The 15,144-nt window shown below is 48.3% G+C and overlaps 1 protein-coding gene across 3 annotated transcripts in view; it reads left to right on the forward strand.

The window, feature by feature from the left end:
• The window catches only part of LOC135808303 (gamma-tubulin complex component 3-like), a 29,813-nt gene that overhangs the window by 11,044 nt on the left and 3,625 nt on the right, over window positions 1–15,144 (forward strand). For 2 of the 3 annotated variants that reach the window (XM_065321472.1, XM_065321474.1), the window contains 18 exons: window positions 331–454; window positions 810–965; window positions 1,508–1,654; window positions 2,081–2,311; window positions 2,720–2,841; window positions 3,005–3,130; window positions 4,845–4,913; window positions 5,370–5,496; window positions 6,019–6,113; window positions 6,932–7,003; window positions 7,668–7,778; window positions 8,110–8,215; window positions 9,429–9,562; window positions 11,608–11,672; window positions 12,139–12,274; window positions 13,536–13,604; window positions 13,982–14,117; window positions 14,502–14,590. In XM_065321472.1, the coding sequence (XP_065177544.1) occupies window positions 331–454; window positions 810–965; window positions 1,508–1,654; window positions 2,081–2,311; window positions 2,720–2,841; window positions 3,005–3,130; window positions 4,845–4,913; window positions 5,370–5,496; window positions 6,019–6,113; window positions 6,932–7,003; window positions 7,668–7,778; window positions 8,110–8,215; window positions 9,429–9,562; window positions 11,608–11,672; window positions 12,139–12,274; window positions 13,536–13,604; window positions 13,982–14,117; window positions 14,502–14,590 (2,115 nt within the window). The remainder of the gene's footprint in view (window positions 1–330; window positions 455–809; window positions 966–1,507; window positions 1,655–2,080; window positions 2,312–2,719; window positions 2,842–3,004; window positions 3,131–4,844; window positions 4,914–5,369; window positions 5,497–6,018; window positions 6,114–6,931; window positions 7,004–7,667; window positions 7,779–8,109; window positions 8,216–9,428; window positions 9,563–11,607; window positions 11,673–12,138; window positions 12,275–13,535; window positions 13,605–13,981; window positions 14,118–14,501; window positions 14,591–15,144) is intronic. The other variant, XM_065321473.1, reaches the window with a different exon arrangement.

Raw genomic sequence — 15,144 nt, forward strand, 5'->3', positions numbered from 1 at the left:
CTTATTGATTGCGGTTATCAAATTATTGTCTCCTCGCCCTTTGTTCAATGCTGCGTATGTTCGGTTTAAAATTTTTGTTTTGAAAGGGATGTTGTCAGCCTGAAGCAGATGTTGTCCCTGCTATCTTCTAGTTTTGACTGCATGGTGTGTGTTCAGGGGCCGCAAGCGGCATCGTTGCTGTCGAGTCGACTCTAAGCATACTCGTGTTCTTTCTTCGTCACGCACGTATGCGCGAACTCATGCATACACACACGTGTGCGCGCGCGCACACACACACACACACACTCTCTCTCTCTCTCTCTCTCTCTCCGTCTTCGCGTCCACATACAGCATTCAGCAAGCAGCACGGTTCTATCGTCATTGCGTCATCGTCCATCTGCCACGACAGCCATGGCCACACCATTCACCAACCTGCATACCGATCAACGTCAGGACAAACGGCATCAAGCGCCTCGTGAGTGTGTGTATGCTCCTTGTGAATTTTTGGTACACCCTTTCCTTTTCTGCCTGTCACATACGCGTACGTCATGCTACCTGTGGGGGTGATGCGGAGTGTGTGTTTGAAGATGAAGCACTGGGTGCTTATTTTAAATGATCGCCTACTCCCTCCCCTCCCCTGCCTTTGAAATCAAGACTCTCCGCCCGTACTGGCAGTAACCTTTGGGCATGCTTTTCAGCTGAGGGCTTATTGCCGAAAAGGCCACACCGGCTGACCGATAGTTTTCAGTCGTTTTAGCGACATACACTGTAACCGTTATACTTGTATGATGGGCTTTCTTTCGTTGGTATTCTCTACTTGCTGTATGCAGGCACGTATCGACCGCTGCGTGTCAACCGACCACTGGGTATGAACAGCAGTAGTAGCGGCGTCGGTCTCAGCTCCGGCCTGGATGGAAGCACTATGCCGTGGAGTAGCGACGAAAGTGCACGACTGCCGGACGGTGCGGAGGGACGCACGGTTGTTGGTACGCGATGGTGTTTTCAGGCCTGTTTTGCTGTGTGTGGGTGTTCGCGTGATGTCAACGTCTTAGTGTTGCAGCAGTACTCTGCACACTGAGATGTGCCTGTAGAGCATGTACATAGCATATGAGTACATGTGCTAGGGCCTGTAATTGTACAAAACTCCACTGAACCATGCGTAAAAGCCATTATACACTAATAAAATGGTCTTTGGCAGGTTACTCCATTGGTGCCACACTGTTCACGTGACCAATGCGTGTTGTGGAGCTGGCGGCATGTTCGAATGTTCTTGTTGATGACCAATGCCTAGGTAGAACGGTCAACACTGTCTGCCTGAGTAGTCTGTACATGTACATATGCATGGCTGATGACCAGGTGAGAACATTCCTGACTTCTAGCCTGAATTTTGTTATCGTTGCTAGCCTATGTGCCTATCTGTGACCACTATGTGACAAAATGAGAAGGTACTGCTGTTGTTGCTGCTGCTGCTGCTGTTGTTGCTGTTGACACAGTTGTTGCTGTTGTTGTTGTATTCAACTCTGTACAGTAGCTGGCGGTCGCCGTCCTGCCCAGCGTGTCTTGCCCCGAGCTCAGACCCGTCCCGGAGCACCGCGTACCAAGATCGGGCAGCCTAACTTCCAGTCACGCTACACGCCTGCCGCGCACAGCACGTTCGCAACTAGTTACGACACGAGTAAGTGTGTTGGTCGATGACATGTTTACACGCTGGTTGGCTGCTGTTTTTTGCGGCCGGCCAGATCCTAGATCCACCCCTGGTTCATGTGTATAATTATGTTTGTGGGCACGCACATGTATGTGTGTGCGTGTGTGTGTGTGTGCATGTGTGTGTGTGCGTGTGTATGTGTGTGTGTGTGTGTGTGTGTGTGTGTGTGTGTGTGTGTGTGTGTGTGTGTGTGTGTGTGTGTAACGTGTCAGCACTGCTCTCGGAGATTTCGGCAGGCCAGGGACCTGACCCGGCACCGGCGTGTTTGCTCCTCTCCCTCCTCCCGCAATGGGACCACGTAACCTTTAAGGCAGTGGGTCAACAGGACAGGTGTGTGTGTGTGTGTGTGTGTGTGTGTGTGTGTGTGTGTGTGTGTGTGTGTGTGCATAATGACAGGTAGCAGTAGTACGATGGCTAGCAACACCATGGACTATGTGTACGGGCAGCGCACGGCAGCAGCAGGCGCTGCCTCTGCCAAATCCGACGCTACCATATCGGTCATCAATCCGGCAGTGCCGGAGGAGTCATTTGCCACCACCACAGCTCCTCAAGCAGATGTTGGTGTTCCTCGTCCCACTGTTAGAGCTGGCGATGCTCTGTTTAAACCATACGAAGGAACCGCTGAGGGTAAGATGATTGGAATGTGTGATAATACTGGTGTCCTTCAAGCTTACACGTGAGCTAGCTGGAATGATCTCCACACACACACACACAATTTATTTCTCAAATGGCAATGATTTAGGTAGCTGTCTGCGTGCCTCCTCAAGCTCCAATATCAGGCACCGCTCCTGACGCCAGTGCGCCAAACACTGCAGCCGTTTGTACTCATGTTGAATATTGCTAGTGTGCGTGGAGACAATGGCAGTGCTAGCAGGCTGCCGGATCCGTGTTGTAATCAAGGAAGGCAGATATTGTGTCACACAGTCCCTTGGAATACATGTTCTAGGATGTGTGCGTGCGTGCGTGTGTGTGTGTGTGTGTGCGTATGTGCTTGGACATGCGTTCCCTCTGCATTGGGCCGTGTTGCTATTCTAGTTCCGGGACCGATGGTCTGCGAGGCAACGCTAGTACGGGACTTGATCTTCGTCTTTCAAGGCATTGATGGCCACTACATCAAGTACAACGAGAAAGCCGACGCATTCCGAGTCGACCCAAAGGTTTGTGAATTACAGAGTCCTTTAATACCTGCCACTAGTGTTAGCCAAGTCTTCCGTGTAGTTTGATGCAATCTTGTGCTAGTGTTGCTTCAGTTAAATGACATGGTTGTTGTTGTACCTGGCTGCTGCTGCTGCTGGTGTTTATGATGGTGAACTTCCTCAGGCCTTTATACCTGCCAGTATCCAAGACCAGGCGCACAAATTGGCTGAGCTGGGCTGGTTGTACAAGCGTCTGCGGCGGTTTGTCGATGAGCACTCCAAGATCATGTCCTATGGTCTTGTTGGCCAGGTACGTGTTATGTGTAGCTGTGCTGTTGGGGTGTTGGGCCAGCTTTCTCTCCTCTATCTGCTTATTTGTCTCTTCTATCTCTCTATGTATCTACACGAAAAAAGAGAAATAGGTCCAGTTTGGATTTGTCAGAACTCAAAGTTTCATGCCACTGCAATCTCTTTTGATCTATCCATTTCTAACTTGTGCTCGTGTCTGGAAACAATGCCGTTAGGCGTTAAAGGGGAAGTCCGGTGAAAAATTTAAATTTCAGGGTCGGTAGAGTTTCGGGCGCTGAGTCGAATGGTGTTGGTCCCACGTGTCTCCGACAAAGCGTTCTCGAGATATTTCCGTTTGAAAAACTGAGTTTCGGGGGCTGCGTCATGCGGCCGCGCCACACTCTCTGCAACGTCATAGCGTGCAGCTAGGTCAAAAGGAGTGCGTGAAAGCAATAGTGTCAGTGCTATTTCAAATGATTTGGCGACTGTTATGAGGTGGTGCAAGCGACCCCGAAGACCTGTAACTCCTTGTGAGGGTGAGGATGCAGCCATGGCTGACCTTCATGAGTTCGGTCTGGGGCTGAAAACCTCGGTATTCAGCTGAAGAAATGGCCGCGTGGGCCGGTCAAGAGTGAGCGCTACTGAGTTTCCGACTGATGAAGAAGCAGCAGCTATTGCAGACGAGGCTGATGTAATTATCAGATCGCTGGAGAGCAGGGTCGCCAAAATGGAGAAGAGTGATGCGAGTGCTCTAAATGTTGTTCCATACCGACTAGATTCGCTTAGACTCCAGTAGCCTGCCACATGGTGATGTTTTGGTGCGAACTTGGAATATTTCGGACTACTCAATTGGAGAACAGGGCAGGCTCTTTGAACCACGGGCACGACTCTTCGCTCGCAACGCTATGGAATCTGAAGTTCTAGGTCCGGGAGCTGTTCGCTGTTTTGTCACTTGTCACGTTTGTGCACTCATCGCTGTAGCATAAAATAATGAGGCGGGTGCGGAAAACTAAAATTTTCTTTCTCAAAGCACAACCACCGGCACCGGCAAGGTGAAACGCACGTTCTCTGACTACATGACTGTACAATACGACTGATACGAGTGTAGTACATGACAAGTCCGTGTGTTGACTAGTTTTCTGAGTCTTGACTCTTGTGTCAGTTGTGACATGAGTTTGTTGACCATGGTTGACTGCACTACAGCTAGATAACACACTGCACGCACTGCATGCACGCAGCGCAGAGCGCGTAGACGGGCTGACGGAAAAGTCCAACTCGGAAACGGCTAACATACGGTATAACCTCCAGGTTTACCGAGCTGAAAATCACAGGGTACGTAGTGTTTGTAACACTGAATCGAATGGTCTTGGTCCGAAGAAGCTGCGACAAACGGTTCCCCAATCGAACGCGCTCCGAATATGGCCATTTTTGTACACAACTAGATGGTGTGGCTACCTGGCTGCACGCTGTGACGTCATCACCTGGATCTGGGTGATGCGCGCTCAAATTCGCACATGTTCGATTGGGCGTATCTGACGAACCATAAGCCGCAGCCTCCTCGGACAAAGACCATTCGACTCAGCGACCCGAACTCTACGGACTGTGCAATTTAAATTTTTCACCGGACTTCCCCTTTAACAGCAATGCTCTTGATGTGTCTCCACCAGCTAGCATTCACCGGGTAATTGTGTTATTGCCGTTGCTACTGTTGTTCTGCATCATTCCCTGCTCTGCAGAGCTTCTGTGCTGCGCTGAGTCATGAGCTGACCGAGTACTATCGCCTCATTGCCGTCTTGGAACGTCAGGTATGGTGGTGCAGCGTACACTGCTTTGCCAACTGTACTGGACTGTCTGAAGTAGTACTTCCCCTCCTGTGGCTTCTGTGTATCCGTTACTCGCTGCCATTCGTGCAAACCAGATCCAGTACAGCAGCTAGTGTGCTATGACTGTGCTGTGGCTATGCTGTGTCTCTGGAGCTGCTAACACCAGGAACTGGGCCTATGTGATAACCAGCAGTGTGGTGTGTGGGTCACCATGGTCGCACATCCTGGAGTTTCTGTTGTGTTAACGGTGTGTTGTTTTGCCGCTACATGCTTTTGTTCACGCTGGGATCCTGTAAATGACGTGCACGGTTCCTTTAGTAGCTTCACGGTATTCTCCTCGCGTGTATGAACTGAGGGTTTGGTGCGGGCAATGCAACAATGATGTTGGCTTGCTTGTGTAATGTTGCCACTGTGTCGATGTGTTGTCGCGATGTGCAGCAAGTGCAGCCTGATGACGTAGAGGGCTTGTCGAGTGGAGGCCTTACCCTGACCAGACTGCGTGTCTGGGCAATGGAACCCATGAAGCGACTCATGGTCCTGGTCTGGCTCGTCAGTGAATGTCAAGGTGAGCTCTCACTGGGCAAGCACCATCTCATTCTTCTTCTGTTTGTTCATGCACTTACATAGCTGGTGACTCCATGTGACAGGATCATAGCTGGGGTCCAGGAAAGCACAACGAGGGGTTTCTGTATCTTGTAGTGGGCAATCAGCGCCAGCTTGCTAGATGAATGAAAGTTTTCCAGCAACCGAGCGCTCGCTATCAATTCTTGCTACTTTGTGTGTTTAAATTTAAACTCGGATACTGAGCCAGTAATGAATGTAAAAAAAAGAAGAAGAGAAGAAACACATGAGAATGAATTATGCAGCAACTATCCAGTTTTGTGCCCTATCGTCGCAATTTCTGACTGTTTAATAATCATCTTGTTACAGTCGTGGATAGTTGTTGCATAACTCGTTCTCATGTGTTTCTCCTCTTCTTCTTTTCTTCTTTTTTACTTTATGTGTTTGCCTATAAATATGGCTGTTTCTTCTTGCTGTGATTGGATATGTTGGTGCGCGCTCTCCCACCCGCCTGTGTCCCATACAGACCTGAAAGGTGGCTCTCTGGCCGGGATTGTCTACAATTTCTCGCACACCAGTGATCCCGACGTCCTAGCACTGATGAGGCATCTACTTATTCAGGTACAGGTGGAATCCTGATAATTCGAACCTCCAAATGCCAGCAAAAAACTTCTAATTATCGGGACATTCTAATTATCCAAACATGAACCCACAACACAATATGTATGTCAAAATGCTCCCATGGTCACGCAGAGTTGCGCTATGGACCTTAGACACAGATTTCACGGATACTGAACTGACCAGCACAGCCTGCTCATGCAAACTGAACTGACCAGTACAGTGTACAGTGAACTTCGAATTACACTTTGCTAACTTCGAATTATCAGCACAAATCCGACACATTTTCTATGTAAGTGGAATCCGTGGAACTTCGAATTAATCGGACATGTCCAGTTCGAGGTTCGAATTATCAGAAAAATATATGTGGGAATCGTATTGACAGAAATCGGTCCTGGAAAAACTTCTAATTAAGCGGTATGTTCGAATTAAGCCATATTCGAATTATCAGGATTCCACGTGTACTAGTACAGGACGGTGTGTGTGTGTGTTTGTACAGTTCTGTCGGTCGCCGAAGAACGGGGGGGGGGGGGGGGTCAGCCTCCTAGCCGAGGCCTAGACCGTTCTTACTTTCATGTATCACAGTCTATGCACAGTTGAGCACCGTGTATACATTGGTATGCTGTGCGTGGTGAAATTCTAGCCTGGTCCGTTCTTCGGCATCTGACAGTACTGTACTGTATAGTTATGATGTTGTGTACTTGATTTGTGTAAAGTGCAACTTGTCCTGGAGATTGCCTAATCAAAGCACCCGGCTATCATGATTATGACTTTTTAATTTATGAGCTAACAATTGAAGTTTTGAATGTTCTTGTTGCCAGGTTGCGCTGCCTCTTCGGCATTTCCTGGACAGCTGGATCTACGACGGCGAGCTGGAGGACCGCTTTCATGAGGTATTGTTATCTATGTTGGTGCACGGGAAGTGTCTGTGCCTGGAATGGCTTGTTGTGTCCCGTGCGTTGGTACGGTATGGTGCTGATTTTTTTTAGGGCTGAGTCGGGGAGCATTTTCTTCGGGTATCGGGTTCGGGTAGTTTTCCACGGGTAGCACGGGTACCCGATCGGGTAATGTTTCCATTGTAACACCAAAATGCACTCCTTCCCTTACACACTGGGTAGCCATGCGGAGTATTACATGAATTCGTACACGTGCCCCGTACATGATGTCGTCTGCTACTTCGGGTACTATTCTGTACGCGTCTACCCGAGGTCCTCACGAATTTGTTTCTCATAGTCTAGTACTTCACGTGACGGGCTTTTCGGTTGTGATCACTCGGGTCAATCTGATTGATTCTTACCCGCACCATTTTAGGAGCTGCATATGTGCCTTGATCCTGGTGGCATTCCTTGACATTTGTCAACACCTGTTAATGTGCTATAACAATGTTGATGAACATGGTGTGGACAGGCTGGGTGTGATTCGGACTCCAACCATGCCTTTTCCTGGCCTGTTCTTCGTATGCTTTTGGTGACCCCTTGAACAATCGATATGAAGCGGTATGTCTAACACACGTGTGTGCTGCACATATATGGACTTACTTGCTGTGACCTCGTGTAGTTTTTTGTCGCCGAAGATGTGTCCGTTCCTGCCAGCCATTTGTGGGCTGCTAAGTATTCCTTGCGCAAGTCTGTACTGCCACCGTTTATTCCTCTGGACCTCGCAGAGAAGGTACAGTTCAACCACTATTCATCTCTGCAAAGCTTGTTCAATTCATACAGTTACACTGGCATGTACATGTAAAACCTGGGTGGCTGGCCTTGTCTAATTTCTAATACCTGAGTCAGAACAGTGTTGCAATACAGTCAGTGTGGTTGTTATTGTTATTGGTGGTTAGTGGTGGTGTTAGTGGTGTTGAGCTCCGCTCCTTGAAATCAATGGTGTTGCCCTTAGATTGAAATATGTTCTGTGTCAGTGGACAGCATTTCATTAGTACTATATGCAACATTTAATGTGCTTCTTGTTTGCGTGGGTTGCCTCTCCGTGAATCTCTGCCTTGTAGATTCTGCTGATTGGCAAATCGATTAACTTCTTACGTCATCTGTGCAATGATCGCACACAGCTGGGGCTACGGCCAAAGCAGAGCTCTGTGGATCAGGATGTTGCAGGTACTAGTACTAGTATTTGTCCAGGTCTTGGTTGGTTACAAGATTTGGTTGCCACCGTGTACAGTCTTTTCCAAGCACCTGTGTACTAGTAATCGGTCACCACTGCGTGGCTGACTGCCTTGTTCTGCGTCACATGCATGACACCGGTGGCATTAGTGCATTGTAATCTGCAGTGATAGTGTGCGGCATGCTGTGATGTGAGTAGCCAGTGAATTATGCATCAGGGTAATGTGCCTGTTTAGAAGCTGCATCTGTGCCTTTGATCCTAGGGTGGTGGTGTTCCCGCAGATACGGAAAGCTCAGTGTATCTGAGTGTAACGCGAGCCGTGAAAAACATTATGTGTCTGTGACTGTGTGCTTGAATCTGGCATCTCACTGCCATACCAGTTGGCTGTGAATGTGTTGTACATGTACTACTACCAAGAGTACATAACCCCCCAGAGTGTGCAACGCCGATCTAGTTCTGCATAGGGTCTTGGTCGAGCGGAATCGGATCTTCTGATGTCATGCGTACATTAGGGCTGAAACGAATGCTCAATGAAGCGAACGAATATTCTTTTTCCGAATACATGCGAAACGAAGAATATTTCGAATATTCTAAACCATACAATTTCCATGGATACCTAGTTTTATCCATGGTAACCATAGACCATTAACTGGCATACACCTCAATTACAAGAGAGACATTTGAAAAATCATTTGTCTTTCTTATTATAACACATCGAAAGAGGCAAGCCTACTTATATTTTGCACCAAATAAGCTTGATCGATGTCAAAAAGGCGAGTTTCTGTACATAATACGAATATTCCTATTCTACTTTAACGAAGAATATTCCTTTTCCGCTTTGCATATTTCGAATATTCGAATAATTCGAATATTCCTTTCAGCCCTAGCGTACATTCCACACCAGCGCAAGGCCGGTCTCGAGGCAGGGCACCGTTGTTTTTGATCTGAGAGTACCCGCGACTCCCCGGATTCCCCTCAGGTGTGTACGGTATTATGACGCAAAGATCCGATTACGCTCGACCAAGACCCTATGCAGAGCTGGATCAGGCGTTGCACACTCTGGGGGGTTATGTACTCTTGCTACTACATGTTGTATTGTGGTTGTTGCATTACAGCCGGTCTACGTTTCCCCTCCAGCCTGCTTACACCACTTACAACACCCGGTACTTACCCTGTGTTTGAATGTCTGTTTGCCGTTGGGCTCAGGTGCCGTGGACCTGATAGAGGGCTGCACGATGGGTGGTCGCCTGCGCACCACGGTCGAGGCCGTGTACCAAGCCACGAGCCAACATCTTCTCAACACCTTGCACCAGCAGTACAAGCTGTCAGACCATTTGAAGGTAGGTGCTTTGTATGCGCATACTACTTTACTCGGTTTGTTTTTAAATTGCCTGTGTGCTCTTGTATCACAGTACTCGTACGTTCCCGTTTGTGTTTTTAACCCTTTATGGACGGATTGCTAGCACAGTATGCACCAGAATTACAAAATGTCAGTACAATTTTCAACTTTTCCATGTCATAACTTTGGTGTCCTTCACTTGATTTTCACAATCAAGGGCTCATTGGAAAGCTCTTGGCGAGAGCAACGCCAGGTTACCAATCTCCATTATCCAGGCGCCACAAATCATGCGCAGTAACACAGCAAAGTCGTCTCCAAGCCTGATATGCAAGCAAATTCGTCCCATCAACGCCATTCCACTCTCCTTCATCGCAGAACGCTCAAATCTGTTTGAGACGATTCAAACTTCAGCCGGCTACGTCATTATCATGTGCTCAGTCGCTCAAAGAGCACACGAAAAGGGATTTTCCCCCAAAATGGCGAAATGATCGATCAAAAATTTGAATTTGCCGAGGTAAGAATACGGCGTGCGATATCTCTGGCGTCCGACATCGTAAGTCTTCGGCGATTGTTGCTTCGGACAGCTTGGAGTTTCCGAGACCCTTCGATTGTGGAATTTCAGGGCTAGTACTTGTACAGAAACACGTGGGCGCCATCTTGGTTCACGTGACATGTGTCACACCATGCTGTGTACAGGGAATCTTGCCGTACTTCGCGTCTACTCTGGCCTGTTCAAATCCACGCAAGTGAGCCACAGTTCTCTCTAGCAGGCTGAGATTTTGCAGGCACCGAGTTCAGATGTGGGCAAAGGGATTCACCGAAGGATTTTTTGATTTTCGCAATTTAGACTTCAAATAACACCCTCAAACTCGGTAAACGTGTCCCACCTCTAGGATCGTTTTGGCGAAATTCGCTTCGGTGAAAGTATGGAGCATCTTCTACTGAAAATTTTGAGCCATCGATTGTCAAAATCGGCTGATGTGGAGCTCACTTGTGTCGTTTTGAAGGACGCCGCGCCACGCGACTTGCGCTGGTTCTTTCACAAACGGAAGACACCAGTCAGAACTGCAGACTGTGACAGTGCAGTGCGCACGGCAAGGAAAAGAAGGAGACGTGCATTTTCCATTTGTTGCACTGTGTCCTTTGCTTTTATTGTTCACTGATACCATGTACGCAAAATCTTGAGCTAGAGAGAAGACTGACTTACAATCTTATTCATCTAGGCTTCAGCGTGATGCACGTATTCCAGACCATAGGAAATATTGGGAAAGGAACCGGGAACCACGAGAATAATTTTTCTGGAGCGAATCCAATTATTACCATGGTTCCTTGTTCTTGAACACCGCGCTCCACCACATCGTCAATGTTTCTGCGAGGTAAGGATTTCAGGACTACTGTCGGTTTGTTCGACCTCGGGGCGATCTGATCTACGTCCAGCTGGCCATGATACTGAGCCGAACTGGCCACTAGTTCGCTTCTTTCTCGACTCGGGATAATCAAGCCGGTCAGAGTGCGATTTCCTACCCTGGATGCGATCCATGGTGCGGACTGAAAATAACTACTGAACACCTCCTTGTACAAGCACTGACATACAAGACCGGTGGTGGATACAAACTGACCACAGGAAACCCTAACAGCACCCGCTCTGTCAAAGAAAGTCGAAGGGAAGCAGTTCGAACTAGTTCAAGCACCACCAAAAAATAAAAACTAGCACTTGCTCTTGCAGCTAGGTCAAAGATCTGTACTGGCAAGTACACTTTTGCGCAGTCGCGACCTCGCGGCCCCGCATCACGTGCGGGTATCTGATGACGTAGCGTGATTCAAGATGGCCTCTGACGTGTTCCCGTTTTGTGATCCCAAATACCAGCCCTGAATTTGCTCAAGAAACGATGGAGTTACGAAGATTTTACCGCCTGCAGACTTTCGATCTTATTAGATCGAAACTCGTACAGTCCGTCCACAAAGGGTTAAACAAACAAAAGAAATATTAAAATATCTTCAATGCAGTTCTTGCTGTTCTTATCATTGTCGCCGTGTTTGCTGTAGGCAATGCGTCGCTACCTGCTGCTGGGTCAGGGTGACTTTATTCGCCACCTAATGGACTTGCTTCTGTAAGAGTTCCCCGGGGTTGTGTTTGTGCACTTTCTTTCAGAGTGAGAATGTTCGGTGGCAGTGCTCCGGCTTGCTTAAGCCACTGAATTCCCGCTATTGTGTGGGCTTTTGTGCGCGTGTGTGTGTGTGTGGACGTGCGTATGTGTGTGTGTGTGGTGGTGGTGGTGGTATGGGGAAGGCTGCAATCAGGACTGGTATTGGTCTATTTGGTATCTGCAGAAATCGATCATGCTGACTCTCTTGGTCACATTTCAGAGTTTCCCTTTGAAGGGGTCAAGCAGACATGTTATCATGTTTGGTCAAGTCTGTAATCATGTTTGGTCAAGTCTGTTAGTTACCGTACTTTACCGGGTGCTAGTACAAGTCGACCTTTCATGGCGTAAAAACCGAACTAAAAAGCGGTAGTAGACAATACAGCCGGGGTTTAGCTGATTTATCCCGTGTGCTGTGCGTGCTGCTACACAGGGATGAGCTTGCTCGGCCCGCCACCACTCTGTTTCTGCACAATCTGATTGGAACCCTGGACGTCGCGGTGCGTGCCACAAACGCACAGTTTGAGGAGCCCGACACACTGGAGCGCCTGGATGTCAAACTCCTGGAGGTTTGTATTTCCTTGTTTGTTTTCTTACTTGGCGTGCCAGCTTCACTTGTAATTGCAGAGCCGTTGGGCTTTTTAAACAGTCATGTAGTTCTTGTGGATGAAAAGGCCGTCGAACTATGTCTGCAAGCCCTCCGTGCCAGGAATTCATGGACCTTTCAACAGGGGACCTGCACATGCACACACACGCCTGTCCTGTCCTGTAGAGCCACTACCACTAGGGTGACGTGGGCCCCAGAGGGGCAGCAGAGAGAGCGAAAGAGCACGCCACCCGATGGCGCTCCAGATGCGAGACTAGTCGGAATCAGCGAGAGCAGATACAAATATGGGGGAACTTGTCCCGTTCTCTAGCCGTTGGGCGGTGGCAGTGCATTGAACAGGGATGGCGGTTGCATCCCTGGGTTGAGCGGAAACAACGATTGCAGATGGCACAGTGAGCATTGCAGCAACTCCGAGCGGTACTGTCACCGGTGGCAACAGCAGCTGGTGCGGTCAGTGCTGGACATGAGGTAGAAGCGGAGCAACGATGCACAGCCAAGCCACCGCGGCTCCGGAACCAACAATGACACCGAGGGCACTGACATGCACTTCTCTGCTCCAAGACCGGCTTCTGCTGTTCAGCCGTGCACTTGTGCCGAGCGAGGTCGCCCTGACGTGCGAAGTGGCGGGCGCATGTGCAGCAAGTTAGTCGCTGGTACAGGGGGATCCGGGCGTCCGAGGGTTAAGCCTACCTCCAGTCTGGGCGAGAGTCACAGGTCACTCTGTGCCAGTCTGCTTCAAGGTCTCGTGAGCACACACACACACACACACACACACACACACACACACATATACACACACATACACACACACATACGCACACACACACACATGCACACAGAGATTCAATCTTGATGGCTAGCCAAGTTCATCAGCTGGCAGCATGGGATCCGAATCTGGCTGATGGCGTCATGGAAAGTCTAGTGTGGCACTCTATCATTATCCAGAAGAGGCGCTTAACCCGGCCAATGCCACACTCCCACTAGTGTGCAGTAGTAGTTGCTGGGATTTCACTCCGTCAAGCAGCTCAGTTGCCCTTGTGGCAGGTGAAATGGAGCGGAGAACTTAGAGAAAGAAGACACTAGCAAGCCATGGCTCATAAGTTTTGTGCTGCTCCTCCGCTCACAGCATTGCTGTATATGCCTGGAGGGTACGTCTTGTGTGACGGACTCGTTGGGTAATGTTCTTGTTGCTTTGTTCTCTGTGCGTTTGCTTTGTTGTACAGGTATCGTCCGGTGATGTTGGCTGGGATGTGTTCAGCCTGGACTACCATGTCGATGGGCCTATTCGCACGGTATGTACCTCAGTCATAATGACAGAAAGGTAGACTGGAAACGTACCGTAAAGTCTTGTATAAAAGCCGCGGCTTCTATGACTTTCTTCGTGAAATTTTGCAGGCTTCTATACAAGACAGGTATTTCTATGTATGTCAACACTAAAACCAGGCTTATGTGTGATTTGATGGGCCCAAAATTGCGGCTTCTATTCAAGTGCGGCTTTTATACAAGACTTTACGGTATGTGCATTGACTTTGTGTAGGGTGTGCACGAGGGGCGACTGAACTTCTTGATAGAGTGGTACAGCTTCTATTGTGTTTGGTATTTGTTTGTAAGAATGGGTTGTGTGCGCGTGTGCATGTGTGTGTTTGTTTGTTTGTTTGTCCATTCTCAGGTGTTTGATGAGGGTGCTATGCTGCGCTACCTCCGCATCTTCAATTTCTTGTGGCGGGCCAAACGCATGTCCTACATATTGTCGGCACTCTGGACATTGCAGACTGGCTGCCCTGCACAGCGCAAAGTGATCCCTGGTGAGCCTCCCCCTCTCTTCCCCCGATCGCTCAGCTGGCATTGATTGTACAGTACACACTCATTCTGTCCTCTCTTACTTTGTGCTTTTGTCATGATGTTGCCTTGATCCTGAAATGTTTGTCATCTGCTTTGAAATTGCTTGACTAAACTCCACTGCAGACAATTGGCAATATCAGTATGTGTTACCGTGATCATTCGTATGTGCAGTACAGCTATGCACCTGAGAAAAGCCTTGGTTCAATCGGGCGGCCACACCCCGTAGATAGCAATCATGGAGATTTTTTTGAATGAGGGAATGTATTTTATAGCAAAGAAAAGGACCAAGACCATACATGTATTTCGGTGAGTTTACCTCCAGTCTTGCTCTGTCTGTGTCTGCACAGAGTTGAAGCCACTGTTCCACAAAGCACACTTGCTCTCCTCCAGAATGATCCACTTCATGCAGCAGATGGAGTATTACATCAATTTTGAAGTGAGTGGGTACATGAGCGTTGTGTTGGGCACTGCAAAGACTTTTTTTAAAGTATGGTATAGTTTGCTTCAGTGAACTACAAATAAGCTCATCCACATGGCAGTGTGATACATGTACAAGTCGTGCTAAAGAATGACCGGACACATATCACAATTCGATGAAGGAATTGATCGGCTGGCTGTCCACGCAAATAGTAGTACATGTAGTGATAATAGATACCGTATATGTCTCTATTATAAGCGCCGTGCTTATATTTTTCAACACCCCTCTACCCCGTGCTTATATTGGAGACCGCGCTTATATTGGAGACCGTGCTTATATTTTTCAACCAATACATCCATACAGAGAAAGAAGAAATACATGCTAGATATTATGCATGCAGCATTGATTTCCATAAAGACCGTGCTAGTAATAGAGACTGTGCTTATAATGTTTCGAAAGGTGCTCACAGTGTGCTAGTATTAGAGACTGTGCTAGTAATGGAGACCTGTGCTTGTAATAGAGAATATACGGTACTTGTTGATTGTTCCAGTGTTCCAGCCTCACCTTTTGCT

This window comes from Sycon ciliatum, chromosome 2, assembly GCF_964019385.1.
Source record: "Sycon ciliatum chromosome 2, ocSycCili1.1, whole genome shotgun sequence".
Taxonomy (NCBI): domain Eukaryota; kingdom Metazoa; phylum Porifera; class Calcarea; order Leucosolenida; family Sycettidae; genus Sycon; species Sycon ciliatum.